Genomic DNA, 27,819 nt, shown 5'->3' with positions numbered 1-27,819 from the left:
ATCTTAGCCATATGTAACAAAAGAGGAAAATGTGGGTTTGTCTTGTCAACAAGCATACAGAGAGCATTGTAATAATTAAATCCGCTGATGTCCTTTATTTAGGTTTAATCACACCTCATAAAATAATTGTCATGTGCCATTGCTTGAAACCCATTAAAACAACATTATCTCAGGAAATATCTATAGGTATACAGAGGTATGACTGTCTTTAATTAAGAATAATAATCTATGACAACCTGACTGTTCAAGAGCATTTTTTTTATGTTTGTTGCTATTGTGATATATTTGCAATTTATTTACTTTGATTTGTATATCTAATCATAAAATAATCTAATGAGTTTGAGCAATTTTCATATGAAATCACTGCAAATAAAATGAATAAAAATCTACAAGAACTAGATCATGACGCTTAAGGCGGAATCAGTGCACCACCTCGCCATCTATTAAATGCTGTTTGGTATTTTATGGTTGGCCTTAAATCTATAAATAAATATTTTCTATGGACAGGTCGTCTTTTCTAATCAGTACTGCATCACATGGTTGGCAAGTGACTGGATGTAAAACGCTTTCTTCAGCTCTGATACAAAGCACTGGATTTACATGACTGATAATAAAGATCGAAGCTGATTGGCTGTGTGTCTTTAACGTTTGGTTATTCTTCGTTGTGATTGGTTTGAGTCCTTGTCAATTATTTAACGTTTCACGCCTCATTCCGTGATGTGACGTTGTACAGGAACATGGCGCTTTGGTAGAGAGGTGTTTCATGATAGTCAGGGGTATTGATTTATTTACTTTAGCTATGTTCAGATAAATAACATTGAGCTACATCCACCAAATATGATAGGCCGTGAAAGGTGATCGCTCGTTTTGTCTCTATGGACAACGGAACACTATATTTCGCAGCGGTGTTTGCTGTCGTCAGCTGAAACTGTTAGCATTGACATGCTAGCTGAAGCTAGTTAGCTGGCTAACAGTAAGTCGCTAACGTTAAACAGACAGGAAATATGCTTGTTTATGTAGCCTACACTGACGTTGAACGCATTATCAATGATTAAAACAGTTATTTTAGCACCAAATCCGCCATTTACTGTTTAGGACGACGATTCCAATTAGCTAACATTTTGTTAGCTAAGCTAGGAGGATGAAGAGCCGCCATGGATATGTTTTGTTGCTGGCCAGTGGGATTTTTCTGTCGGCGTTCTGTCTGTCTGAAGGTGCCCCTCTACTGTATTCTCACAAATCAGGTGAGACAGCTGACTGCAAGCTGACATCCAGCTAAGCTATTGTTTGTTCACTCACTACAATTCTTGTCTATCCAGCTGCTTAGCTAGCCGATGTTCTGTTTGCTAATATATGGTTGGGTAGCTGTTGCTAATCAGCAGCTAAAAGCTAACAACACAACAAACTGACTGCATTTCGTGCTAACCAGTGAAGTGTGTTATCAGTGTATGGATACTTGTCCTAATGAACTATTGTTTGTTTGAGTTTACAGGATAGCAACTCTGCTTTCTGTCTGTATGGCCTATAATGTTTTTTTTAAGTGCTTGTAATGGAAAATAACAGCATGTCATTGTCACGACACAGCTAATTAATAGCAAACTGGTAACGCTACTCACAGACATTGCGATCCTCTACCAGAACTCAGAAAACATTTATTAACCTTGTGTAGTTTTACTGTGATTGATATTTAACACAAATAAAGCAGTCTCCAGGTAGCAGTGACGTGTCTGAGTTAATATAGTAGAGCCTGTTTTAACTGCAGGTGCAGAGATGTTTAACCTGGGTTGGTCCAGTCATTGACATTTAACCGAGTTTATGGGACAATGGAATAGATGCTGGCCTACCAGCATGGAAACACTGATTCTTGTGAACTTTGACTAGCCCCTTTGATGTTGATTGTAGTATCCTGGCACTTTTCCTACATCACAGGTTTTGTCAGGGGTGTGATCATTTGATTATTTTTGGATAAATAGAAGTATTTTTATGGAAGCAAACAGTTTGCCATATTGTTATATTTTAGTGTGATTTTTCTTTTTAAAGACCACTTAAGAGACTCGCTCTGGACAGAATTACAGAAAGAGGACAAAATTGATGATGAAAACAATCCAACTCCAGCTGTTTTACTCGGTATACTCATGTGAGATAACTGTTTTGTAATCGATAGTGGATCAACAGTTCTGAAGATCCTTGAAGTCATTTATCAAGAAAAAACATTTCAACAAACTGTAAATTGAGTCTTTTGTAAGTATTTTGACTCTTTTCCAAAAAAAAAAAAAAAGAAATTAGGAATTTTGATTAATCCAAAAACAGCACACTAATTCTAGTAGATGAATCAATCACAGCAACAATCATTAGTTGCAGTCCTAATGTTTCTGATGCTGTACATCCACTTGGAGACAAGGGAGTGGTTTCAGTGTTTTCACTCTGTTTTTGTAGCCTCCCAGAGCGAGAAACAGGGCACTTTCACACCTGCCATGTCTGATCTGGACCTTCTGACTTTTCAGTTTGATTCGAACCAAAATTGCCGGTCTGAAACATCCCCCAGACCACCGTCTTGATCAAACAGGCAAGCCTTTTTCCAATGAAAAGAGGCGGTCTTGGTCCTTGGTCAGCTGTATGGTTCAATTTGTTTCTAATGTGAAAATTTTCATATTTTTTTCTGGATGCTTTGGACTTTTGGACCAATTACAGGAAGTTCTGGCAGGCTGTTGTCAGAACCAGAAAAAGGAAAAGCAAAGCAACAAAACAAAAAGAGCTGTGGTAGCACATGGGGAGAGGAGGAGAGCAGATATTTAACTGACATTTGGTCTGTTGACAGTATAAAGAGTCAGTTAGGAAAAAAACTCCAAAAATCTGACACCATTTAATTATTTTTGTGTGTGTATGAGTGCATGAGTGAGTGAGTGTGTGTGTTTGTGTGTGAGAGGGTGAGCGGGTGAGTTTGACAGAAATTAAATTGAAATGGCAGCACGCCAACATCAGCTGCATACCTGTCTACAAAACCGGTCAATTGTAAATATAGGGAGACGCAGCTCATGTAGGGGATGACGACAGGACGTAGGTATATCCTGAATTGTTCTCGTATAATTGGAATGTGAAAGCAAAACTAACCGGATCAAATTTACATAATGTAACAAAAACACAAACCTTGGTTCGGACGTTAATTTGGATTTTCAGGTGTGAAAAGGCCCTAAGTCAGAATCACCTTTCTTGGTACAATGTAACCTGCTTCCTTTTTAGAAGTGAATGGATATACGTGCATGTGCTGCAGGGAGGGTCGCTAATATGTAACTGTAACACATTCCAAGCTTATCAGCACCAGTCAATGATTAGCAACAGTGATATTTGCTTAATTATCATACAGCATACAGCAATGGTGTTGCAAAGTGGTGTTGCAATATGAGCATGCTTTTTATGCCTTTATTACATAGCAGCCTGTACTTTGCCCCACTTCCACAGGCTTTATTTACCAGTGGATCCAAATGTAGTATAATAATTATAGTTGATTGTTGGAAGTTATGAATTAGATCATTGATTGGAAAGTCAGTAGCAAAGCTGGTCTTTAAGTGGCATGCACTCTGTTTACACACATCAAACATGGGTAAAGGTAGCTCAGAAGCTTTAAAAGAAGTTGTAAATGTAGTAACTGCCAGGTGACAGAGCCATGACCAGCTGTAAGGCAAGGTGGACATTGACCTTAACCTTGCTCAATGATTCAGTAACTACCATGCCAGGATGTAGGAGATGCTGCTTTTACAAACCAGCCTATCCTTAATGTTGCTGTTCTTTATACCACCCCAACCCAGTTGCTTGCTTCATTTATCTGTCTTTTACACCATACCTTTTTTGTAAAAAAAAAAAAAAAAAAAAAAAGACAATGTTTTGCATCGTGAGAGTATGTTACAAAAGAAAATGCATACAGATGTTGACCAGACTATGTAGTGTGTTTTTTTTATTATTATTTTAACAGTGGAACCATTGCAGATTTCTAATTAGAATTGACAAAACACAAACTTGTAAGTATGGGTCCTGACAAATGCTGTCATAAGTACTGGCTGCTCCAGATCCCTGGGCTCTTCATTTGATCGATGAGGCTTAGTGCTAGCAGACAGACAAATCTTAGCCGTACCCAAACATGTCAGCCAGACAATGCCATCCTTCATCCTGCACATAACAGAAGGCACAGACATCCACTGTTGTGCACACTGGTGGGTGAAATCTGCAAAAATGGGTCAGCTCCCCCTCTGCGTGAATGCCTACTGAAATATGCAGTGGAACTGAAATAAGACCTGGCAGCTCCCTGCCGTATTGGTCCCAAAAACCAGTTGAGTCATTTGGTGGTGCCTGCCAAGTCATAATATGAACCCATGACTCAGATAAGGCCTAACAGAGGAGAACTGATCCCATGTAGCGCTGCCGTGACCCAGCTCCTGTTTTTTCTATCTGACTGTTGCTGCAGCCTGTCCGGGAGTCCTGAACTGCCTGGAACTGTGTTGCTCTGCTGAAAGAGACTGGACGTGTTTGTATCAAAAAAAAGCTGCCTGCAATTACAGCCAAATGTTTTTCACAGGATTGTTGTGAAGTTAGACTTTGGTTTTATTAAAGCCGATTAGAATTCTCTCTGAACAACTGCTCCTGTCAATGACAGATACTAATTTTGTAAGCTGTGATTAGAGATGGAGGAAGTGTTTTGTGAAAAATACGATCACGTGACATATTTTGGATCTGACTTGGACGGGGCTATTAAGTTTTGATTTATCATGAGCTCGTTTGTGGTCTCATGGAAATTCCTGCCAGTCTAGGATTATGAAACTTACATATTTCATATCAGGTTGGTCTTGCATGCATGGCTTAGGTGAAGACCTCAGGCGGTTTCCTTGTCTCAGCATGAGGATGTGGTGGTACCTCCTCTTACTTCTTAATTTGCTGTAGTGTGACCTGTCTGGAGATGTGTCGAGTGCTGACTCACAATCACAATCTTAAATGATTGAAAGTGTTGTGTAGTCTGTTTTTTTAATCAATGCAAGTTGCACAGATTCAGTCTCCTCGGTTCTTCTCCTGTTTCTTCCACTGATAACTGTACCTCAAAGGACATGTGTATAACCTCCAGTAGCTTATGTAAGACTTCTCATGGCATTTCCCCCGTCCCCCCAATGTCGGTGACAGAGAGCAAGATAGGAAACACTTTAATTTAACGCTTGTAAGTACACATCTGTATTTAGAGCTACATCCACTGGACCTGTGTCCTGACGATTCAGCCATTTAATCTTTAATTCCTCTTCTCATCAATATTTCACCACAGAAGCTGTTTCTCTATTGCGATCTTTAGTACAGAGGAGAGGTTTGTGCAAGTAATCCCGTGGAAACAGCCATCATTTAATAATGGGTAAAATATCAGTGTTTCAACTATTTACAGTTTACATCACACTGTATCCTTAATGAGTTTTCTTGAAGGCTAAGTTACCTGTGGTGTCTTTGGCTTTCCATGATGAAGAGTTGTCGTAGTACAGTTTGACATGTATTTCAGTTTTGGGGTCAGTATGTTTTCAAAGCAGGAGGGACAGACACCAGATTAAGCCATCTTGCCTGTTGTTGTCAGTGATAGCTGGGTGTTGTGCCGTAGACATAAAATAAATCTCATTCATGGCTGACACTTTGGATCATATCTAATGCTCCCCAGAGAGATAAAGTGATTGCTGCTCATCTCATCTGCACTCTAACAGACAGTGCTGTCTGGATACGCAGGTGCTCCATCTGACCAGACCTGACGTGTAGTAAGATCACTGCTCAGCTTGTTGTCACATATTCTTACCTCAGGTTCATTTTCCAGAGAATATTTTATTCATAATTTGGGGCAAGGCAAGACTTGATGCCAGATTAATTTATTCAGTTCTGCACAAGACCTTTGGTAATTGGGCTAAGGTTTGCTCTGTCACTCTTAATAATGCCGTGGTCATTGTTTTAGGCCATGCCCATGTGGATAAATCTAAATGCATTGTTTGCATGTAAAGACAGCATACATGCATACGCCAGTTTTTTTTTTCCAGCATCTGCCACACTAAAATGCCAAAATGGTAGAAAAATACCTAAATCTGTTCTTTTTTTCCCCTCTCTTTCTGTTTACCAGCAACATTATTCATTACAGCCATTACGTTAACATTCCTTTGGCTTTGTATTTCTTTTGACATCTGCATGCATAGAAAGTAGTTTGATCAAAAAGGGTAACTCGGGATAACGATAATTCCTGTGCTGCTGCAGTAAGCATTGATCATTTCACAGTGTTATGCTTGTGAAAACCTCACATAAATGCAGATTAGAAATGACACCTGTGTTGTGGGATCAGCTATCCAAAGAGATATGGAGGCAACACAAAATTAGATTTTTTAAATGTTTTTTCTTACGCTGAATGACCAATTTCCAAGCAAACATACTATAACGTCATTTAAAAAAGCTTATACCATAATGTGGGACCATTTTCAGATTATTCATTTAGATAAGCACAGTTTATGCACTGAAAAAAAGTGTCAAAATGCAGAGGAAAGATATGTTTTCTTATTTAACGGCTTAGTGTAAACATACTGGTCTCTGTTTGGTTTCTCATTTATTCCATACGGCTAAGACTCTCTGTGTTGCAGTCATATTTAAAGTCTGTTTTTTCTCCTTCTTCGTGTGCTAATGTGAAATCATGGGACAAGTAGAAGTAGCTTTGTAGTCTGGATGTATTCAGCACCCGCTTTCATCTGTCAGGAATTTGTAGTTCAGCAGAAGGAGACTCAGTAGGTGTTGATTCTCCCTCTAGCAGACAGGATGTACCTGACAAGCTGTGACCAGTGGGAGACAGAATAAACACAGGAGGGAGAACAGGGAGGAGAGTCTCATACAAATTCTCACTCGTGTTTCAGCGCGCACACACATGCACATAATGCCATATCGAGATGTCGTGGGCTCAGATTATGTTTACAGTGTGATGTGACATAGTGAAATTAGCTTGACATGGAAGTGACTGCCTTGTTGTCACTGTTCACTCACTTTCAGCAACAGTGACCATTGCTCATACCTTTCAGATGAGCCACTTAGAAATGAGCAGTGACATTTGGGACATGCAAAGACAAGGTGGACATGTGGTGAAAGAGCATGTGACACACAGAAACTGGCATCTTTGAAATACATAGTCCATACATGTGACTATCTTTGTGAGCTTCCAGTCCAGAACATACTATTGATTCTGCCCTGAAATTAATTTGATATTTCACTGACTTATTTAAAATCTGCTTTGCATATGGTTTTACAGCCTACTACAGCCCACTTTTATTTCCGGTAGTAGCACATTGTCTATTTTTATTATCTACACACAGTTCAGAGGCTGGAATGCATTGGGCCTCTAACAGTTAATGTGCTTTGCGTGTGAAGCAGTCTCCACAACAAAGATGTTGGTTGCACTAAATTGGAAATCGGTTGCACTAAAATGGAAAGCTTCAGCTGTGTGTGTGCCTGTGTGTGTGCCTGCGTGTTTGTCTTTGTGTTGGTCAGCATCCGTGTCGTGAGAGAGCAGCAGCTGAGCAGCGCAGTGGGAGGGGTTGCACGGCTGCCGTCAGCCCTGACACTCGAAGTGCTGGGCCAGCGGCATCCTCACCGGCACAGACCCACACCTGCTGTCACCGCTGCTGCACCATCAGCTGCTTATCAGGCAACGACGGCCCCCACAGCTGTCTCTTTGAATGGCTGATTAGGGGTAGAGTTTGGTTGATTCGGTCTGAGGAGTCACAACTATTGTCACGTTATGTTTGCAGAAATTGTAAACCTTAAAAAAAAGAAGTCACTGTTTTGAATCTGTACACTGTCGAAATTATTGTGTCTTGCACAGTGTTCCAGCTTGACCTTTTTCCCTCTGCAGAGGAGTTGTTGGTGAAAGAGAGCAGGAGCTCAAAAACTTTCGTTGTAAGAGCAGTTTATTTTTGCTGTCAAGGTTTTATTGTGGGTGGATTTAGAAGAAGAGCCAGTACACCCCTGGTGTGCCGTATTACTGTCAAACACACTTATGTTTATACTCGTGACAAGGCTGTCAGGTGCCTTCTTTCATTCTCCTCCAAATGAATTTTGAAGCACAGCTCTAAATGATTCAGCATAGTTTGTGTTTCTGTTCTTATGCCTCTGCACCAGTGACAGCTGTGGCCAAAGGCATTATGTTTACAGATTGTCTGTCTGCGTGTCCCTCAGTCCCATTCTCGTGAACGCGATATCTCAGAGCGCCTTGAGGGAATTTCTTCAAATTCAGCACGAATGTTGGCCTGGACTTGAGGATGAACTAATTTTGATGTCACTGTGCCCACATGTTTTGGCAATAACTCAAGAATTCATACACTAATTATGACACAATTTCACACAAGTGTCTCACAGGATAAAATGATGAAGTGATGACATTGTATATTTAAAAGGTCAAAGGTTAACTTCGCTGACCAAAACCAACCTGACCATTATTCAACCCCATAACTCAGGAACAGAAGGGGAGATTTTGACTATATTTTACATTTGGTCAGATACTGAATTGGTGACACTAATCTTGGGTGTCCACCTTGAAACTGTGGTGATTGTATAGATCTTCTGTGCTGCCAGGTTGAAGATGTGTGTGAACCTTTACATTCTTCACAACACGTATTATATGAGTCTGGACCGACATGGATGTAATGCAACTTGACTGGTTGGTAATTCTAGTTCTCATTTCAGGTGGAAGCACGGGCGACACGTTGTCTGTGTCTGTCTGCCTGTCCCTGGTGGTGTCGCTGACGGCGCTTGTGGCCTTGGTGGTGTTGCTAGTGAACTGTGTGACCTGCTGCAAGGAGAGGGAGATCAACTTCAAGGTGAGAGTCCCGGCAGGCAGGTAGCCAGACAGAGACAGCTCTACCTGCTCCCATGCGGGCCGCACCTAATGAGTACAGAGTGGGGATGGATTGTAGTGGACAGCTTCTGTAAATTTAGGGTCTGTTGTGAAAGATGTGCAGTGTAGTATCATTGCAACCCTGTTTTTATCCACTCTTGATTTTTGTTGATGTAGGAGTTTGAGGACCATTTTGATGATGAGATTGACTTCACTCCACCGGCAGAGGACACACCCTCTATGCAGTCCCCAGCTGAGGTGTACACCCTCGCTGTGTCACCTGTGGCCCTGCCTGGACCCCCACATCTCCAACCCCCTGCCCGCATCACAGGTCAGACACTCAAAGCCAAATAAATGTATATGTGCATAGACATATAAATGACACATTGATAATGTTTGTGAAAGACTGAATTTTGTTTTTTTCTGTTGTCTGAGGGACCATTTTCTTCTGTCTTTGTATTGTTAATGTCTGTTTTCAGAATCCTAAAATGAAAAGTCTAAATATACAGACCTTTTAATCTTAAATAAGAAGGGAAATAAATAAAAACACGTCTGATTGGGATCTTAAGCACCACCTGATATCTGTCTGTTTTTGTCAAATCTCTGTAAAACAAATTTTCAGCACAGAAGTTGTCAGTGTGGTGATTTCGATTAGTCAGAAGTTTGGACGAACCTCAGGTGAAACTAATTAATTAGTTAATTAATTAGTACACTCTTAATTAACATTATTTCATGGTTGGTTTCACAGAGGGATCCAACGGCTTCCAGGTAGCACGGCACAGCTTGAGTTACATCCAAGAGATCGGCAATGGCTGGTTTGGCCAGGTAAGATCTAGTTTTATTCAAAGTAATGTTTGGTTGAATATGTTTATTCTGTGCGGCCTTTAACGAGAGTGCTGAGGACTGATGTACTGTCTGCTCTGAATCTGTTACAACTGAAGGTTTATGCACATACTCTGTTTCCCTGTTTGTACTGCTTATTCTTAAGGTGGATAAGTAAATTCACATGTTCTCCAAATAAATCTGTTGCTTTTTTCAGCAGTTTTCTCTGCAGTTTCCGTGACCTTGTTAAACATGTTACATATTGGGACATAAGTGCTGTATGGCCTGTTTCTGTGTGTCTTGTCAAGCCTGAAGTGTTGTCATATATTAACAGGTCATTCTGAGTGAAATCTACACAGATCCAGGTGGAGCCAGAGTGGTGGTGAAGGAGCTGAAAGCTAATTCAAGTGCCAAGGAGCAGAATGATTTCCTACAGCAAGGGGATCCATACAGGTAAACCCCCCAAACCCCCTTGACTTTTTCATTCAATTTTAAATCAGGTGACCTATAACTGAAATATTTAATATTTGACTGATTAATGATTGTACTTTGGTGTGTGGAAGGATATGCATACAGTGCATGTGGACAAAAATAGCGATATGACATCATAGTAATGCTAGCAGCACCCTCTGCCTTTCCCCTCACACACTGCATTAGACCTAATCTCCTCTCAAATATTATTTTTAGGTATTATTTAAAATCTTATTGCAGTCCTATTCAACATCAGTATCAACAGACATTGTGTTATTTTTTTCTATACAGAGTGCTGCAGCACCCAAACATTCTCCAGTGCCTGGGACAGTGCGTTGAGGCTATTCCCTTCTTACTCGTCTTTGAGTACTGTGAAATGGTGAGTGGCCACCTGTTCTACTTAATGTTATTTATAAGCACAAAATACACCATCGACCTACTTTTCAATTTCCAAGTTGTTGTTGATCGTTGAAGAAACTTGAATCATAGCCAATAAGATTATGTCACAATCATGGGAATGAAATTAATGAACTATAAATCTGCAATCTTGTGCTGTTAATATGCAGTCTTTGTTTATTGCTGTGGAGGAATTGAGAGATGGTCTATTTACTACATCTTACTTCTTCATTTAGAAGGCTTCAGTTATTGAGAAATCTGAGAATTAGCTCTTATTAGTCTGTTAAGCTCACAAATTCACAGGGCGAGACCCTTTAAATACTGTCCAGCACACATGCATAGCTGATCTGCCCTATTGACCATCTGGACTGAAAGCCTACTGTCTCAATCCTAAATTAGCCCTACTGTTCATCTTCACATATTGAAGTGACTCAGACCCCATCATGGCAGCTGATTTATTCCCTGTTTCTCTATCTATCCTGGGTGGGCCAGGCCCTGACTGCCGGGAGCTCCCTCTCCTCTGCTCCCCTCCCCCTGCTGAAGTTGCATAGCTAGTCTAAGCCTGGGACTTCTCACATTCCCACCTCACCCAGTAAAGCAACAGGCTCCATTTACGCTCCTCTGGTGTCACCTCCGCCAGTTGCTGTGTTTGTGCATTTTTATAGGTTGCACCTTGTGCATGTTGGAGACGGTTGAGTTCAGGCTAAAGTAAACTAAGCTGTTCCTAAAGAAAACCTTTGGGGTGCCCAGTGACGAATGCAAGAAGCTGAAAATGTTAACCTTAAAATATACACTACCTTGGTGTGTGTTTGATTTAGTAACCAAGAAAATGGACAGCGTGGCACATTTTAATGCAGTCCAACCTGTAATACATACTAGCTCTCCTTCAGAGAGATGTTGATTCAGCATTTGAGGCTGTTTGTTTGTTGTAGTAATGACATACTAAAAAGTGTTTCCAATTCTTTTTCCTCATGTTCATACAAGTGGGAGCAAAAATATAAGAAAAACCTTAAAATGTAATCCATCAAAGTACAGCCTCAAAACACACCTTATAATTGAGTCAGCATTCATTCAAGTTAAGTAGTCCCTGCATGCCACTTCTGTGTGTCTGTTGTATTGGTTGACTCCCAGTTAGGCTCCATAATTGTGCTGAAGCTAGTAATTGCTGCTGTAAGGAGGATTTTTATAATGATGAGTGACAATGTGAACATGGTTGCACATGGTGATGAACCTACAGGGAATTATCGTCTGAATCTGCAGTTCCCTTTGACTTTAAGGAGCTTGATGGTGAGTTTCAGCTCATTGTTTAGTCTGGTCCCTGACTTTTCTGTTTTGGTTCACTCTCAGCTCTCACAACCCTGATTCCAAAAACGTTGGTACACTGTGTAAAATATAAATAAGATAGAATGTGATCATGTGCTAATCCTCTTTGACTTATAATCAATTGAAACCTGCACAAAGACAATATATTTAATCTTTCACCTCATCAACTTCATTGGTTTTTGTAAATACAGGCTTATTCTGAATTTGATACAGCGACATGTTTCAAACAAGTTGGGACAGGAGTAACTTAAGACTGGGAAAGTTGTGGAATGCTCCAAAAAACACCTGTTTGGAACATTCTCCAGGTAAACAGGTTCATTGTTAACATGTGATAGGATCATGATTGGGTATGAATGGGACATCTTTGAAAGGCTCAGTCGTTCACAAGCAAGGATGGAGAGAGGTTCATCACTTTGTAAACATATGATTGTACAAAGGATATTACTACATGGACTCAGGAACACTTCATAAAACCATTGTTGGTAAAGATAGTTAATTTACGCTTTACTCAGTGTCCCAGCTTTTTGGGAATCAGGGTTGTATGTCATCGGTTTTGGTAGCAGCAAAGAGACATATTTCTCTCAAGAGCTGGTAGATACCAACCATACCAATGAGACTTGTATTTGCCCGGTGGCCAGAGGCACAACTCCAAATGAATGAAATGTTGCCCTGTAACTGCTGCATGTTTGAATAAATAACTGTTTGCTAACGAGGTCACCATATCGGCTGACAAGGTGATGATATATCAATGTTGTGGTTACAAGCTGTTTCTGCTGCCCCCAAGTGGCCAAAAATGTTAGTTATTAAAAAATAAAATATTATTAATTATTGACTGGTCATTTACTCTATGACATATCAAACATGACAATTTCCCATCATAAGTGATGTTTTAGAATTAGTCTGACCAACAGCCAGAAACTACAGCTTCAAAAATAACCACAGAGTTGAATTAAAATACCTCTTTGATGGTGTCAACAATCACTCGGTGTTTGCTCTTTACTCTTCACCTCAACACGAGTACACAGCTCAATCAGATGACCCTTGTCCCATTTGGGCAGCGATAGTTCTTGTGCATGTCTGTCTTAGAGCGAATCAGACTCCAGGTGTGTTTGGGTGCCCAAGAGGGCCATGGGTCCACCCACTTACTGCTTGATGCCATAAATGAGCTGGCACAAGCTGAGCCATAAAGTTTGACTTCACAGTTGTTTTAGAGGGAAACATCACATTCGTCTGCTGGATTAAAGTCTGTTTATGTTAATGTATTGGTTGCTTGTGTCCAAACGTGCCATCTGCAGTGTGGTTTTCATTTCCGCTCCTTGGATGTTGAGCCACATTTTATTTCCTTGTGAGAAAAAGGAAACATATTTCTGCTGCTTTGTTGACACAAATGCTTTGAGTAACTCCACCCCCACCTTCCTTTCCCTTTTCTCCGAACTGGTAACGCGTCCAACAGGGTCCAGTTTGACTCATGTTGCCAGACATTGCATAACTCTGTTGGTCCAGGGTATTGTCAGCTGCCCAGGCCTGGCCGGTGTCCTGGCATTGTGGTTTTTCCCAGCCAGCTCTAGTAACGACTCTGACAGGAGATGGAAATGAGTCAAGGTGAATGACTTATCACAAGTATGTGTGAGTCATTAGGGAATATAGAATGATGAAGACCTGGTCCTGTTTGTTGAAGGTGATAATGTGTGAGGGTAGCACAACTGAGTGATGTCTGTGCTTGTTATCCTTTGCTTATCGCTTTATCTCAAGTGGACTCTTGCCTTACATGATCCACGTTTCCTTTCGTTCAGTATATACAGTACAAGTTCCCGTTGCGCTACTCGAAAATTCAAAATAATGCTTGTTTCATGTAGAAAAGTGTTGAGCCTGCTTTCATGTTGAATTTCAAGTGAAAGACAACTTGTCAGTGGCCTCTTACTACTTCAGGCCATGTCAATCATCCCCTTGATGCTGAAACATGATATATGACACTGCAGCTGCGCAGTGGACACGCTGAATCCCAAAAAGCCAATGTACTGTGACGTTCACTGTGACAGCCTGGTGATTGATGGCGGTTTTTCCGTCCCGTATCACTTGTGCCGGGTAACCCTGACTCAAAGCATTTTAGACATCAAAATACATCAAGCAACTGGTGCAGGGGCCACAGAATGTCACATACCATAGTGTGAGTGACAGCTTCTAATGCATGGATCTCCTGCCTGGTGCCTGGCCAGGACGTTAGTCAGACCCTTCTCCAGTTCAGGGTCTCAAACATGAGCCAGCTGACTTTTGGCTTTCGAAAGTCGTTGATCTCCTTCATTTATTATGGTCGTTAAAGCGGCAATCCTCACGGTGTCATGGAAGTGCTCTCTGCGCTACTGTCACAGCATTAATTAAGTTATACTTTACTGACCACGCTCTTCCCATAGGCGTATTGAGCATTGTAATTCACCTTGTGGCTGAAGTTGTCCTTATGTGCTTGGTGTCGTTTTTGACTTCTGTAGACTTATTGACTCTATTGATGGTAAGTCAGTCTTTAATAAGTCAGCATTTATTTAACGGACACTGTTGGTGGCTATGAAAAGACATTTTATTTGTGGAATCATTGGACCTTCAAGTGCTTTATCCTTTTTCACATTTCCCATTTTCTCTGTTTATCTTACAAGTAAATGAGCTAACAGTAAACAGATTATAGCCTGCTCCCAGTGTCCATGAGGAGCATGAAGGGCTAGCACTTGAAATAGATTAATGGTTTTTTTTTTTTTTTTTTGTTTTTTTTTTTTAAACATAACTCAATCATGTGGTGGCTGAGCTAGTCATAAATCTGTACACTGGGAACTTGGTACGCTCTTGTTTTTTCCTGGGTCAGACACAAGGCCATAATTGTTTTGGCCTCTTGCAGTTAATGTTGTTTCATTAACAGCAATGGATTCTCCCCCGAAACCCAGAGCTAATCACCTGCTGCACAGCCTTCACAAATAAAGACAGCCAGAGAGGGTATCACTTACCATACATTGAATATAGATCTTCTCTGAAGACTGCTTCTCAGAGCTCTGTGTGTGTGTGTGTGTGTGTATGTGCGTGCGTGCGTGCATGTGTGCGTGCGTGTGTGTGTGAGTGTGCGTGTGTGTGTATTTGAAGTGAACCATGTTGCTTACGTAAGACAGCTGGTCTAAGCTGCTTGTGGAGCGATAGCTCAGGGAAAAGTAAACCCTTTTGTAAACACGCAGACACACAAACAAACTCGCACGCTCAGTAACTGCATGTGACTTGACATTTTTAACAAAAGCGCCTCATATATTATGTGACTCTGGTGTGTGTGTGTGTGTGTGTGTGTGTGTGTGTGTGTGTGTGTGTGTGTGTGTGTGTGCGCGTGAGTGTGCACGTATGTTCTTAGTAGCTCAGTCTTCAGGGGTTGTTCTGATCAGGAATCTCCTTCTCTTAACTCTGTGGTGATCTCAAAAGCACACATAACTAAAGAGGCCCTTTACGTTCACATTGTACAGACTATTTCCAAAAATATTCACTATGTCAGGTTGTAGCGAAGCTTTGTCCTGCTTCCCTCGCGGGACGCCTTGTCCTTGTCTCCCTTCTCACTCGTGAGCTCAAAAAACCCAACTGGACACAAGCACAGTTCATTTCATCTGACCTGAGCTGGACTCTTTTATTTATAAATCTCTGTGACACAGCGTAGAGGTCCATTAAGCAGCGTTACCCTTATTTGGTTGTCTCGCACATCAGCAGTGAGAAGTGCTGAGGAGACAAGAACAGGAGAATCTACTGCCCCCGTGTGGTGGTCTCTGCACAATGCATTTATCTTGAACCACTTGTTAAATTCCTCCTATTGCTGTAATACAAAGATGATTTTTCCAAAATGATTGGATGTTTATGTTTGATACAGATGGGCTAATACAGCTATGTGTGTTTGTGTGTGTGTTTGTGTGTGTTTGCAGGGAGATTTGCGGGGTTATCTGTCTCAGCAGGATTGGATGTTCAGAAACGCTGAGTTGCTGCAGCTCCAGAGGATGGCCTGTGAAATCGCCGCTGGTGTCACACACCTTCACAAACACAACTTCCTGCACAGGTAGCACTTCAGAATTGCAACACTAAAGCGATCTCAAAGGTTTTAGACCCACTAAGCTAAGCATTGTTTCTCATAGCACTTCATCTGTCAAAGACGACAGCTACTGTTTAGAGTAACGCTCACTCTCTCAGTGACAGCTAGACACAAAAAACATTGTGATCATGTATTTAATTACAGCCTGAGCCAACATTTCATGTTTATTAGATTAGTTAAGGGTAGTTATTCTTACTAAGAAATAGTTCTCTTTTAACTCTTAGTTGTGTGCAATTTCCATGGTACATAATTAATATGTAGTAATTGTACTCAGTATGTAATGTCACTTGGTAACTATATAGCCACAAGCATCCTAAAATATGATTGTAAAGACTTGGGTCAACCTTTAGATTTACTTAAGTGCTTACTGTTTAGTCAGTCTCAGGAGTACCAGTGTTCTCCAAAAAAGGTGTGTACAGCAAAGAGGCTGCGTTTCATTTTCTTTTTTACCCCCTTGATGTCTGACTACTAGCAGCCAGTAGGGCACAGGGGGTGTTGGGAACGTGTGGCTCGGGGGTAACATACGATGCTCAGCTCATCAGCTCTATTTTGCATGCTCAGAATAAGCTCAGAGAGTTCCAATTACACAGCTCCCATGCATTGCCACAGTGTCAGCTGTCCGCTGCCAGAGGGATATGATGATTCTGCTCTTTGCATGTAAAAGGATAGCCCCATATTGGGCCTTGTGTTTTAATCCTTGTTACAACTTAAAGGGATTCTACAAGTTTCCCTCCTTGTGGGCAAATTTAATATACAATTGTAAAAATATCTTTGTGGCATTTTTGTTCTAAAGCCATAAAGATTAGAGAAGTTGACACAAAGTGAATGACTCAGACTGCAGCCGCATGCTGGCAAAACTGAATGTATGTTGACGGTGCAGCACCACAGACACAAAACCCTCTGGGCTGCGTGGGCTGATATCCAGAGCTGAGAGTGGTGCAGCAAAAGAGCAAAACACATACTGCGCTGTCTGCATGCACGAATATAATCTCATTGAGAAACTGTGGATCAAGTTTCTTTTCAGCGATTGCTCAATGTATCTTTTCAGTAGCCAAGTTTGAGACTTTCTTTGTACTCGTCTCTCAGATTTTAGATTGTCAGTCAATATGAGCCATGTGTGAGAGTAGCCACTGTGTTGTTAAACTCTTGATCTTGACTAGTCAGACCTAGTTCTCAAACATTATTAGGAGAACATTAATTCAGAGTCCAGCTTCCACATTTTGCAGAATGTGAGTTATTCCAGGGCTTGTTAAGAGTCACCTTAGTACAGATTCATGTGATCACAGTATGTTTTGCCTGTTTCTAATTTTTTGAAAGGGTTGAGGTCATGTCATAGCTTCAATGAACGTTTGGTGTCCACATTGTCCTACTGAAAAATAAACCCTCTTCAACAAGGAAAGAAAAGATGGGATGCCTCTGGAGTACAGACTGATACTTCTCTCTTGCCAACATGTAGTTGATCCTGCGGAGGCAACCAACAATTGTTGAAACACCACCACTCCCGTACTATTTCCATCACTGTGTTTGACACGAAGTTTCATTCATAGTTGCGTAACTTATTATTTTAGCTGTCCAAATGTCAACTGACTTTCTTTTAGTCTTCAAAATTTCTGTTGTTTGGCCCGTGCTATTAAAAGCTATTCAGGAAGCCTCTTAACCACTAAATCATATTTCTATTCACCATATTAATTAGTCATCATGTAATATGTACTCAAACACTAAAACTGTTCACTGTACTTTAGGAGCATACATTTTAATATTTTGATTAAAAATATATACTGTAATTCTAGTATGTCCTACCAAATAGTGTGAGAAGAAGTTATCCAGATATATTTCAAATTCTTGTTTTTAAAGAAAACATATTCAGTACTATGATATCAATTACTGTCACTATTATTTGCAAAAATATGTTTTGTTTTTAAAAGATGGTAATTATTAACAGTTCTTGGTAGAGGACGTAATGTTTTGCGCCCCAGAGTTATTTTATTTCCCTGTTGATCACAGACAAAATGGCACGAGACTGCACTGGTGTCTGATACATTGGAGCAATCATTGGCCTTGTAGGGTTAAGAGGCTGCGTCCATACTGCTGTGTTACTGTATGTTGGGCCCTCAGTCAACAGCAGAGGAAAGGGGACAGGAGAGTTTAAAATAAATCTTCATTTATCTTACAGAGGTTTCAGTGGGTCTGACAGTATCCGGGTCACACACACACACTCAAACACTGGTGTCAGCAGTGTTTGGTGTTAGGCTGGAACCTGCACAGGCAAACCAAATGGCTGCTTAATGTGCAGAGAGAGCCGCGGAGCTTCTTACGCCCTCTCCTGGCAGCCCCACAAAACATTTGCAGAGTCCGTGTTTGCCTTTAGAAACTATATCCTGCGGCTGTATGTCTGCTGCGAGTCAGGAATAGCCCCTGTATGAGTCTTGTTGCAAGGTGAAGACCAGTGGCCAATGACAGAGAAAGAATTTCCTATAGTTGCCAAAGTAATTTGTGATCCTTGCCAGACTCCCTTGCCCTTTATTCTTGTGAGGTAATCTTAGCCTTTAAGGTTAAGAGCAGATGTGGATTCCTTGTTGTTCTTTATCAGGTTGATTTTGTTGTGACTTCACCCTGGTCTTTGCTTTAACTTTGCTTTACAGACACAAATGACAATGCACAGGCTAATTGAAATTGATCAACCGGGGCAAGAACAAGCATCAGCTTAATATTTTCATCCCAGTGATGATCACAAACTTGCCTGCAAGCTTCATAGTCAGTGAATGATTTGATCATTGTGAATTTGTGAAGTATCTAATCCGTCCCTGTGTGTCATTCTGATGTCGTTCTCTGTGCTTTCACAGTGATTTGGCTCTGAGGAACTGCTACCTGACTGCAGATCTGACAGTCAAAGTAGGAGACTATGGAATTGGACCCTACAGATACAAAGTAAGCATAAACCTCAGTTTCAGATATTTTCTGCATAGTGATTTTGTTAATTTCATCAGCACTGTTTTGAATTGCATTCTCTTATCAACTTATCACCAGGAGCTAGTTACACAAGGATGCTGTACATTAGGCTGGTTTAAGACCAGTTATAGTTTGAATCTTAAATAAGAAATGATTCAATCAAACTTTTCAGGGTTGACACTAGTAGGTAATGAGAAAATATTATTTGAAATTGCTGGTCTGACACAGACTACCAATGGTAATCCAGTAAGTCTCACTGTGTCTGTTTTTATGTGGTCATGACTGGTAGGTGCTAGTCACCTCGTGCTATAAAGTACATACAGCTCGACTGCATCTCGAGTCCTACCAAGGTTAGCTGTGCCATCTGGAGTCTTTGTGGAGCTAGAGGGAAACGCACCGTTGTAATAGTCAAAATATTATGATTTAAATATGATTTAAAGAGTGAAGCAGTTTAGAAGGGAAGGATTTTTTAGAGACCACAGTAGCACCTTGTAATTCATAGTTTTTCTATTGAAGTCAAGTCATCATAAAACATGGCCTGTTAAATGTCCTTGTAAGTGTTAAATTCTTCCACAAGTCCCATGTAAATGAGAGTTTAGTCATTTGAAGGAGGTTGACCGTTTTTTGTTTGTTTGAAAGAGCCTGAATTTACTAAATTCAACGAATGATCCCCTCTTAGGATGGTTAAGAACTAGTCCACTTTGTGGAGCTGATGAACTTAAGTTGCCTTTCTGACGTCTGGCTATTTGAGCTGAAGTCAAAGTCTATCTTTGTGCGACCAGCTCCAGATGACCTGATAGAAAATAAACCCTCTTTATCGTGGGCTGTGCAGGTGTTTGCCTTTTGATCAGCTGTATATTTCACTGAAGAATTAAGATCATCTTTGCTTGTAAGTTGACACCCTGCAGATGTCCTCAGGCAGTTCTGTCTCCTGGATTCTTTAAATACTGCTGATCTGTCAGTTTGGCTGTCTGAATTTAATACTCATAAGATAAGGTCACCCACTGATTCTATTTCTGTAAAGAATGAGAGAGGCGAAGTGAGAGCACGCTGCCTCAGTGAGAGCTGATAAACAACCAAATTCCTTATGTTGTAGAGTGCCTTTTAATATATGGTGTTTGCACAATTATTTGCAATGTTTTCTTGAAGGTTATGGCTTGTCAAAGTATCAAATACCATGTGTGACTGGATCATTTTTTATTTTTTTACAATGTGACTATAGGAGGATTACATCATCACAGAGGATGATGTGTTCGCACCACTTCGCTGGTTGGCTCCTGAGTTGGTGGGCGAGCGCCATGGGGGTGTGATTACTGTGGAGCAGACCAAGCCCAGCAATGTGTGGTAGGTACCAGATTGTAGCGCCTCACTGACACTAGAGGACATTTTTACAAACCTATAAATCATAATGACAGTGAGTGAACCTGAATGTGGTCCAGAAATACTGTAAAATGACACTCCTGAGAGAGCGGGAAAGATTTATACTGCCTTATTGCATATTGTAATAAGTGAAGTGTAAAAGATATTTTAGCTAGAGAATCAAAATATACATAGGATTTATATTAAGAGTGAGACAAAGTATGACAGTAAATACAAAAATCTGCAGCACACCCCGGGCTCACTGCTGAGGAAGCAAGCAGTTTCTGCTAATAGAGATTGCAAATCCCAAACAATCTGGATCATTTCCAAAAGAAGGGGAAAAGACACTGACACTGCACCAGCGAAGCATCTCTCCACACTGTACAGTCTTTTCAGCCGCTCCCTGACTTTACGACTCATTTCCCAAATGCTTTCCAGTCGTAAATTGCAGAGTTACGTAAGGTAGTTGTAGCTACAAGAGACAGATTTGCCCCTGAACAAAAACATGTTGATATTCAAAATGTTTCCCATGTAAAGAGCAACTTGCTTACCATAAGTGTTTAAATTTGGCTGTTGCTATCATAACTGTTTTATGGATTATGTAATGTATTTACGTAACAGTACTGTTTTCGTGGTTGCGGATATTTATAGCAAGTCACCCAATGAAGTTTTATGGTTTTGGGTCAAGAGGTGAAGGTCACTTGCTGAACTTGGAGTGCACAAGATGACCTTTGTTCTGCAGTAAAGTCCAACAGCTATTTTATCCTCAATTGTGTGTAGGGCTTTGGGGGTCACATTATGGGAGCTCTTTGAGAATGCTGCACAGCCGTACCCACATCTGTCGGACCGGGAGGTTCTCAATCATGTGATAAAGGATCAACAAGTCAAACTCTTTAAACCACAGCTGGAGCTTCCTTATTCTGACAGATGGTGAGTGTTTGGAACAAATTACAGGACATACCAATAGTACTGTACAACAAAAAAAATATGTTTGTCATATTGCATGAATCAGGTGTTACGTGATTGAAGTTATTTGACAATTAAAATTGTATCTTCTTTCTCTGCAACTGCAGGTATGAGGTCCTGCAGTTCTGCTGGCTGTCTCCAGACAAGCGAGCCACAGCAGAGGAAGTGCACCGTTTGCTTATCTACCTACGCATGCAAGGCCAGAAGGACATAGAAGAAGATTTTGAACAACGCTGGGATGCTCTCAAGCCTAACCCTTCCACACGGCAGACCACTGTTAGCCACTCTTCGTTCCCAATCTTGGAACAGTTCGCTGATGATGCCCTGCGACAAGAGATCGACGAAGTTCTTACGGTTACTGAAACAAGCAAAGGTCTCAGCTTTGAATATGTTTGGGAGGCCGCCAAGCATGACCACTACGATGGCAGCCATGTGCGTTCAAGCATGGACACAACATTGAACTATCACAGCATGTTCTTTCCTGTTTCCAGTGAAGACATCCAGGCCCATTTCCCTGATCCTGTAGCGAGAGCAGCGGGTAAAGAAAGCGATAACACTCCTTCAGGACTTCCTGGGATTGTACCAGTGTTTGATGCACAAAAGCCATCTAATGGAAATGAATATTACATACAACTAGAAGAACAAGGGGAAAGCACTGTTGGGGAAGATGGGAACAGAGGGCAAGACATGGACTTCACTTCAGGCCAGCAAGACTTTGTTGTTCTCCAAGATGTCCGTTTGGATGAGTCTAGTACCGATGCTGAGTTTTTCCATCAAAGTATTGACTCCAAGGACTCCTATTTACCAGATAGCCACATCTGGTCATCTCTTGAAAATGACAGTCCTTACCACACCAATATTTTCACTGAAGGCGGGTCCAAGCATGAGGACTCTCCTTCCTGGAGAACAAGTTTTATGGAGCTTCCAGAGCGCAATGGGAACCCTTTTCATGAAGGTGCACCTTCAGAAGTCCAAGAGGTGGATACAGATAAAAGCTATGGGGATTCTTTTTTAGGGGATTGTTCAGAAGCCCGTCACCTGGCAGATTCTGTGGAAGTGGAGGGAGAGAACACAGATGTGAAGAGGCTTCTGAACACTGAAAAACTAGCTGAGAACTTCATGTTTCTCAAAGAGCAGAGCCTGATGAAAGGCGGATCTAGTTTCTCAAGTCCACAGGAGAACTTTCTTTTACCCGGCGTAGCCCATGAACCAGAAGACACATTCAAAATGCGTTCTTGGGACAACCTGGAGACTTTAGGCAGCTTAACCACAGCGGACAATTATTTAAAACCTGCAGCAAGTAGCACATCCTCAAGACAGGAACTTTTAGACTCTCCAAGTGCTAGTATGGGGGAGTTAAGTCAGTCTCTGGTAGAAAAGGAGACACTGGTGCCTTTCATTACAGTGGTCACAGAAGATGACACAAGCAACCAGCTGCCACTTAGAAATAGTTCTTCCACCGAAGACCTTGGTCTGCTGCAATCCTCAGACAGAGGTATAGACTCTGGTTTTGATTCTACCTCAGAGAGGTTTGAGATTATCATCAGTCAAACTGATGGACACACCCCTGCTTTCTCTGAAAGTGCCACTACAGACTTATCGTGCACAGATGCCAAAATTCCCAGCCTTGAAGATGACCTTGGAACCTCAAAGGATAGTGTTCAGCCTATAGAAGGTAAAATGCCTGAAAACCTGCAAGTCCAAGCACTGTCCTCAGACAACGGACACAGTGAAGACCTAACAAGTAACGATCTGTTGAGTGAATTAATTGAGGATGCAGATATAGAACTGGAAACCACTCTGTCTGACCATGAAGAATCCTTTATGGACACTAATGGGCCTCCTCATGTCAGATCTTCTCTGTTAGTCTCTGGGCCATCTTTGGACCAGATCAGCCAGGACAGTTTACTGGAAGACAGTATGTCCACCACTGTACCAACTGTAGATCATTCAGCTGAGACACCAGACTCTTTAGACTCTCTGGACATCCACAGGCTAGGTGAACAAGGAGAAGAACTAAGTGTGCAAATAGCCCAACACAAACTCCAGCCTCCATACAAAATATCAGACAGTGGATATGAGACGGAGAACCTGGAGTCTCCTGAGTGGAACTCTCAGCCTAATGTCAAAGACCACTCCCCTGTTAAAAATGGCTTGAGTGTTGCCAAAGAAGAGGAAGAGACAGAAGAGTCCACAGCTGCCACAAATCTGGTTCCACCAGAAATTGTCATATCTGAGGCGGAGGGTGTGCTGGATGCCCAGAGCGAGGATCCCAGTGAGGGCCAGCAACCAGAAGACGTAGCCCCTGCTGAGGAGCCACTCATGGGCAGTAATTACAGGGACTCTGCCTATTTCTCAGACAATGAATCAGAACCTGAGAAGAAGTCTGAAGAAACATTTGCGGGAGGTTCTGGTGAAGTCACATGGCTGAGAAACTCTGCAGACGCAGTCAGCGGGGCTGCTGGTGGTCCGGCACTGGAAGTTCATATGGAGAGAGATGCAGATTCTTTATTTTCTCAGTCAGAATCTTCTGTAGCTGCTGAAGCACAGGCCGACGGAGACGCACCTGATCCTCGTGTTTCTGGCATTTCGCCAGAGGAAGGTGTCACAGAGAAATGTGAGGAGGCGACAGAGTCTACCAGCAGTCATAGTGAAGATGGACACAAACCGGAGGCACTGAAGGACGTCACATCTCCTGATCAACCAGAACCATCGGAGGAACTAGAAACCTCAACTCCACTTCCTTCTGTCCCTTCAAAGCCATCACCAGAGAGCGCAGGTCATGCAAAACTAACCAGGACATATGCGAGCGATGGTCATAAAATAAAAGAGCCAGACATGGAAGGGCGTTACCTGGGCAGGCGGGATGGCTCGGGTTTAGATGGACAGGAGGACGGCGTAGATGCAGACGAGGAGGACGAGAACAGCGATGATTCTGACGATGACATCCGAGCATACCAGCTGCACAGCTCCAGCTCAGAAAGTGAAGATGACGCCGTGCATACAGTGCCACTTATTGTCTCAGATGACAGCAGTGCAAAGAACCTGAAGAGCTTGTTGAAACCCACCACCCTGAACATCCAGGCATCATCCTCCCCGTTTCCTGCGAGGAGCAATGCCAATAACACCAGAAGAGCTGTGTCTTTCTTTGACGATGTCACCGTCTACCTGTTTGACCAGGTAAAGAATGGGCTGTTTTGTTGTAGGTGTAACTAGTGAGCCACCTCTGTGGGGCCAGTCTCTAACACAATTCAACTTCTTCTGATTTAGGAGACCCCCACCAAGGAACTGGGTGACCACTCCTTAGGCTCAAACAGCCAGGCACCAGAGTTCAGCAGCCCGGGCCCCACTGCCAGCTACCTGAACCGGTTCACCAACTCTGAAAGCTCCACAGATGAAGAAGGTAATACCAAAGCCCACATCGTGAATGCAGCTGCTGAACATCATCTTAGCCATTACATGTCCTGACTCGTTCATTAAATCCCTACAGGTGGTGGTTTTGAGTGGGACGATGACTTCTCCTCCCCAACGCCTGCCTTCCTGCCCAAGACGGATAAAGACCCCATATCGAAGGCCGTGTCCTCATCTGCAGCAGCTCGCTTTTCCTCTCCGCCTCCCGCAGTGGGCCGAGTGCTGGAGCCCAGCTGGACCAGCTCCTCAAACTACTCCCGTTTCTCCATCTCACCGGCCAGCATCGCCAGCTTCTCCCTCACGCATCTCACCGACTCTGACATCGAACAAGGAGGCAAGTCGAGCGTGCAGTCATACAAAGGAGTAGTTTGAATTACAATTCAATAGAATACTTGTCAGAATGGATTAGCAAATCATCAGATTCTGTTTCATGTTTTACACAGCGTCCCGATTTTTTGGGATTTTTTTTTTCATGCACTTGCACTATTTTGAAATAATGATATTTGAGTAATATTCATCAATCAGTTGAACATGTCTAATCTCGTCATTCCTTTTTGTTCACCTCAGGAAGCAGTGAAGATGGAGAAAAGGACTAGTGTGATACATGAAGGGAGCATTCATCATCACACTATTGAACAATGAACCTATACTCGCACTTTCTGGGCACGGAGAACTGCTGAATTTGGACGCGGATGCTTCTCTCAGGCAGAACTGTTCTTTTCCTACACGGAGATGGCCATGAGAACAATGGCTGCAAACTGACTTTCAGCAAATAAGACGGACAAGGTTTGAGCCACTTCACCTCTCCAGCTACATCAGTGTGTGTGATTTCAGTTCAGTGCAATTCCATTTGGGAAGAAAAAAAAAAGACAAGTTTCTAAATGTTTGCTTTAAGAGACTCATCAAGCACATTCCAGGTGTTTGGCTGCTTCTTTTTGTTGTGTGTCGAAGTGCACTCCTTTTCCAGGACTTTTGCATCACCAAAAAAAAAAAAAAAAAAAAAAAATGGAAGAGAAAAAAAAGACCTGTTTAGGTTCTGAATTCAACACACTGGGCTGGCAAACTTATCACTACAGCCAAATAGGAATAAGCTCTTTGATTTCAGTAGACCTAAAACTGAAAATCCAAGCTTTTTTTCATTATTATTTCATTTCTCCTTCATGTTGTGCGATTATTTCAGTGGTTGCCTTTTTCTTTTTTTTGGAAGAGTGATTTTTTTTTTTTTTTTTTTTTTTTTTTCTTTCCGTAACCTCTTGTTGGGTGTTCATCATCAAAGTCTCCTGATTGGAGAGAAACTGTGTGTGGTATCCTTCTGTAGCAGCATTTGAATAAGAAGGGTTGAAATTTAGGAAGCGCCATCCTTACATTGGATGATTGACTACCTTAACTGAATATCCCGCATCAGGGAGGTGACACACTGAGTTCCTGTATTTATGTTTGAAAGGAACAATTACAGTGAGTAGTTTCATATTTTTGAGACATCTCAGTAAGAATGGTTGGTGTTATTAGATGAGGATTGTCTCATGAATCCTTACAGAGGCGATCCAGCTGAAAAGCAGCTTACAGCATTTTGTAATGCTTTGTTTTATGCTCTGAAAATGTGCAGGAAGTTGCTCGGATGGTTTTGTCCCAGTTACTCGTCACAGTGCCCGTGACGCTGTAAAAAAACGACCCCAGCTGCTCTCCTGCGTTTACTATCACTACGGAAATTTAAAATCACACGTTCAGTGAGATTGTGTAAAAAGTGGGAGATTTTATTTTTAAATGTCAGAATGAAGAAGTGTAATGAGCTGTTTGTAAACAAATGTGCAATGAGTTCTGTTAATTAGTTGAAATTTGCTCATAGGAAGACCTGGCGAACGCGGCGGCATTTCTTTGGTGCAGGGACTTGAAGCTTCACTACTAGAACAAAAAGAAAAAACACTGCTGCTTTTATCAACTACAGTGTCCTGGACAACGTTGGCTGCCTTTTTTTTTTTTTTTTTTTTTTTTAAACTTTGTGTCAATTAACCGTTCTGATGGCATTTTCCTCCTTACGGACCCCTCGTCCAATTGCAATTTCGAACATTTCATTATTGTATCTTATCATTTGCAGGCCATACATCGTCTCTGTGGCTGTACACGGCTGGTTGGGGATGTGCGTGTGTCATGATCAGTTTCTGTATAAAGCATAATGCAAACAGTTACGGAGCAAGATGTGCTCTTTTTCCACCCCGAGGTTTCGATGTACAGCTATAAAAACACTGTTCTTTGAAGCTGTTGGTTATACAGTTACTGTATGGTTCTTTCTTTTTAATGACACCTGAAGGGGTTGTCACAGATGACATGAACAGCTATACTTCACCTGTAGTAGATAATGTCCATCTCCCCCGCCCCGTACAGAAGGCACTCTACAGTATCTTAGACAATGTTAACCTCTGTTAAAAACCAGCAGCCTGTGCTTCAGTTAAACTTGAACATTTATTTAAGGAAATCTTGTTTTATTTGACTACAGTATACATTTTGCTTAATCTTGCACATTTGAGAAATGTAACTTAATGTTGAACTGTACTGATGTATGTAAATGTTAATTTTTTTCTGTCTGTAAATGGGAAATGATGTAACTGAGTTATAGGTATGAGGTTTCATTTTGTAACTTAAAGCTGAGTTGATCAGAGGAACATATCACAGTCGTCGGCTAAAAGCAGTTAAATTAAGACACAAAAGCAGATGTGAAATCATTCTGTCCTTTAAACTTGTAGATTTTAAAAATATTTTTACTTCATATTTATCATGCTTAGTGTAATTGAATGAAATGTTTATAATTACACTGTTTAATATGAAAATAAATGCAAATGAACTTCTAGTTTCTGGCTCTCAGGATGTGGAATGTAATGACTGTGACGGACAGGAGTGGGAGGAAGCGCCACAATACTGACGAGCTGTGCGCAGGTGAAGGGGTACTCGTGAGGCCACAGGTGAGCTCTGTTTTCCTCTGAAGAGCAAGGATGTGCATTTGTACTGAACGGCAGCTCAATGCATCCTGGGATAGGCTCCAGCCCCCAGGATCAATGCAAGAACATAAACAAACAGATAAATAGATGCATAAAAGCAGCTGCTTCACAGGTACCTGCTCACCAGCTTGACTGGCTTAGAGCTTTCAGCTGCA

At 41.6% G+C, this 27,819-nt stretch overlaps 1 protein-coding gene across 3 annotated transcripts; it reads left to right on the top strand.

Moving 5' to 3' along the window:
• The first annotated feature begins 724 nt into the window (after positions 1–724).
• Positions 725–27,516, top strand: lmtk2 (lemur tyrosine kinase 2). Of its 3 annotated transcripts, none has more exons than XM_076751578.1 (14): positions 725–1,244; positions 8,725–8,858; positions 9,053–9,206; positions 9,624–9,700; positions 10,032–10,150; positions 10,460–10,547; positions 15,823–15,953; positions 18,830–18,914; positions 20,158–20,279; positions 21,075–21,224; positions 21,368–24,440; positions 24,531–24,663; positions 24,751–25,005; positions 25,239–27,516. In XM_076751578.1, the coding sequence occupies exons 1-14, from the start codon at positions 1,142–1,144 to the stop codon at positions 25,265–25,267; spliced, it is 4,653 nt and encodes a 1,550-aa protein (XP_076607693.1). In that variant the 5' UTR covers positions 725–1,141; the 3' UTR covers positions 25,268–27,516. The 3 variants fall into 3 exon arrangements, with proteins under 3 accessions (XP_076607693.1, XP_076607694.1, XP_076607695.1); XM_076751579.1 differs by having other exon boundaries at positions 750–1,244; positions 24,751–25,009; positions 25,243–27,516; XM_076751580.1 differs by lacking the exon at positions 725–1,244 and adding an exon at positions 4,760–4,831.
• The last annotated feature ends 303 nt before the right edge of the window (positions 27,517–27,819 follow it).

This window comes from Chaetodon auriga, chromosome 16 (assembly GCF_051107435.1).
Source record: "Chaetodon auriga isolate fChaAug3 chromosome 16, fChaAug3.hap1, whole genome shotgun sequence".
In the NCBI taxonomy this organism is placed as follows: Eukaryota; Metazoa; Chordata; class Actinopteri; order Chaetodontiformes; family Chaetodontidae; genus Chaetodon; species Chaetodon auriga.
Note: the sequence above shows the minus strand (reverse complement) of the source record. Positions and strands in the feature narration are given on the sequence as shown.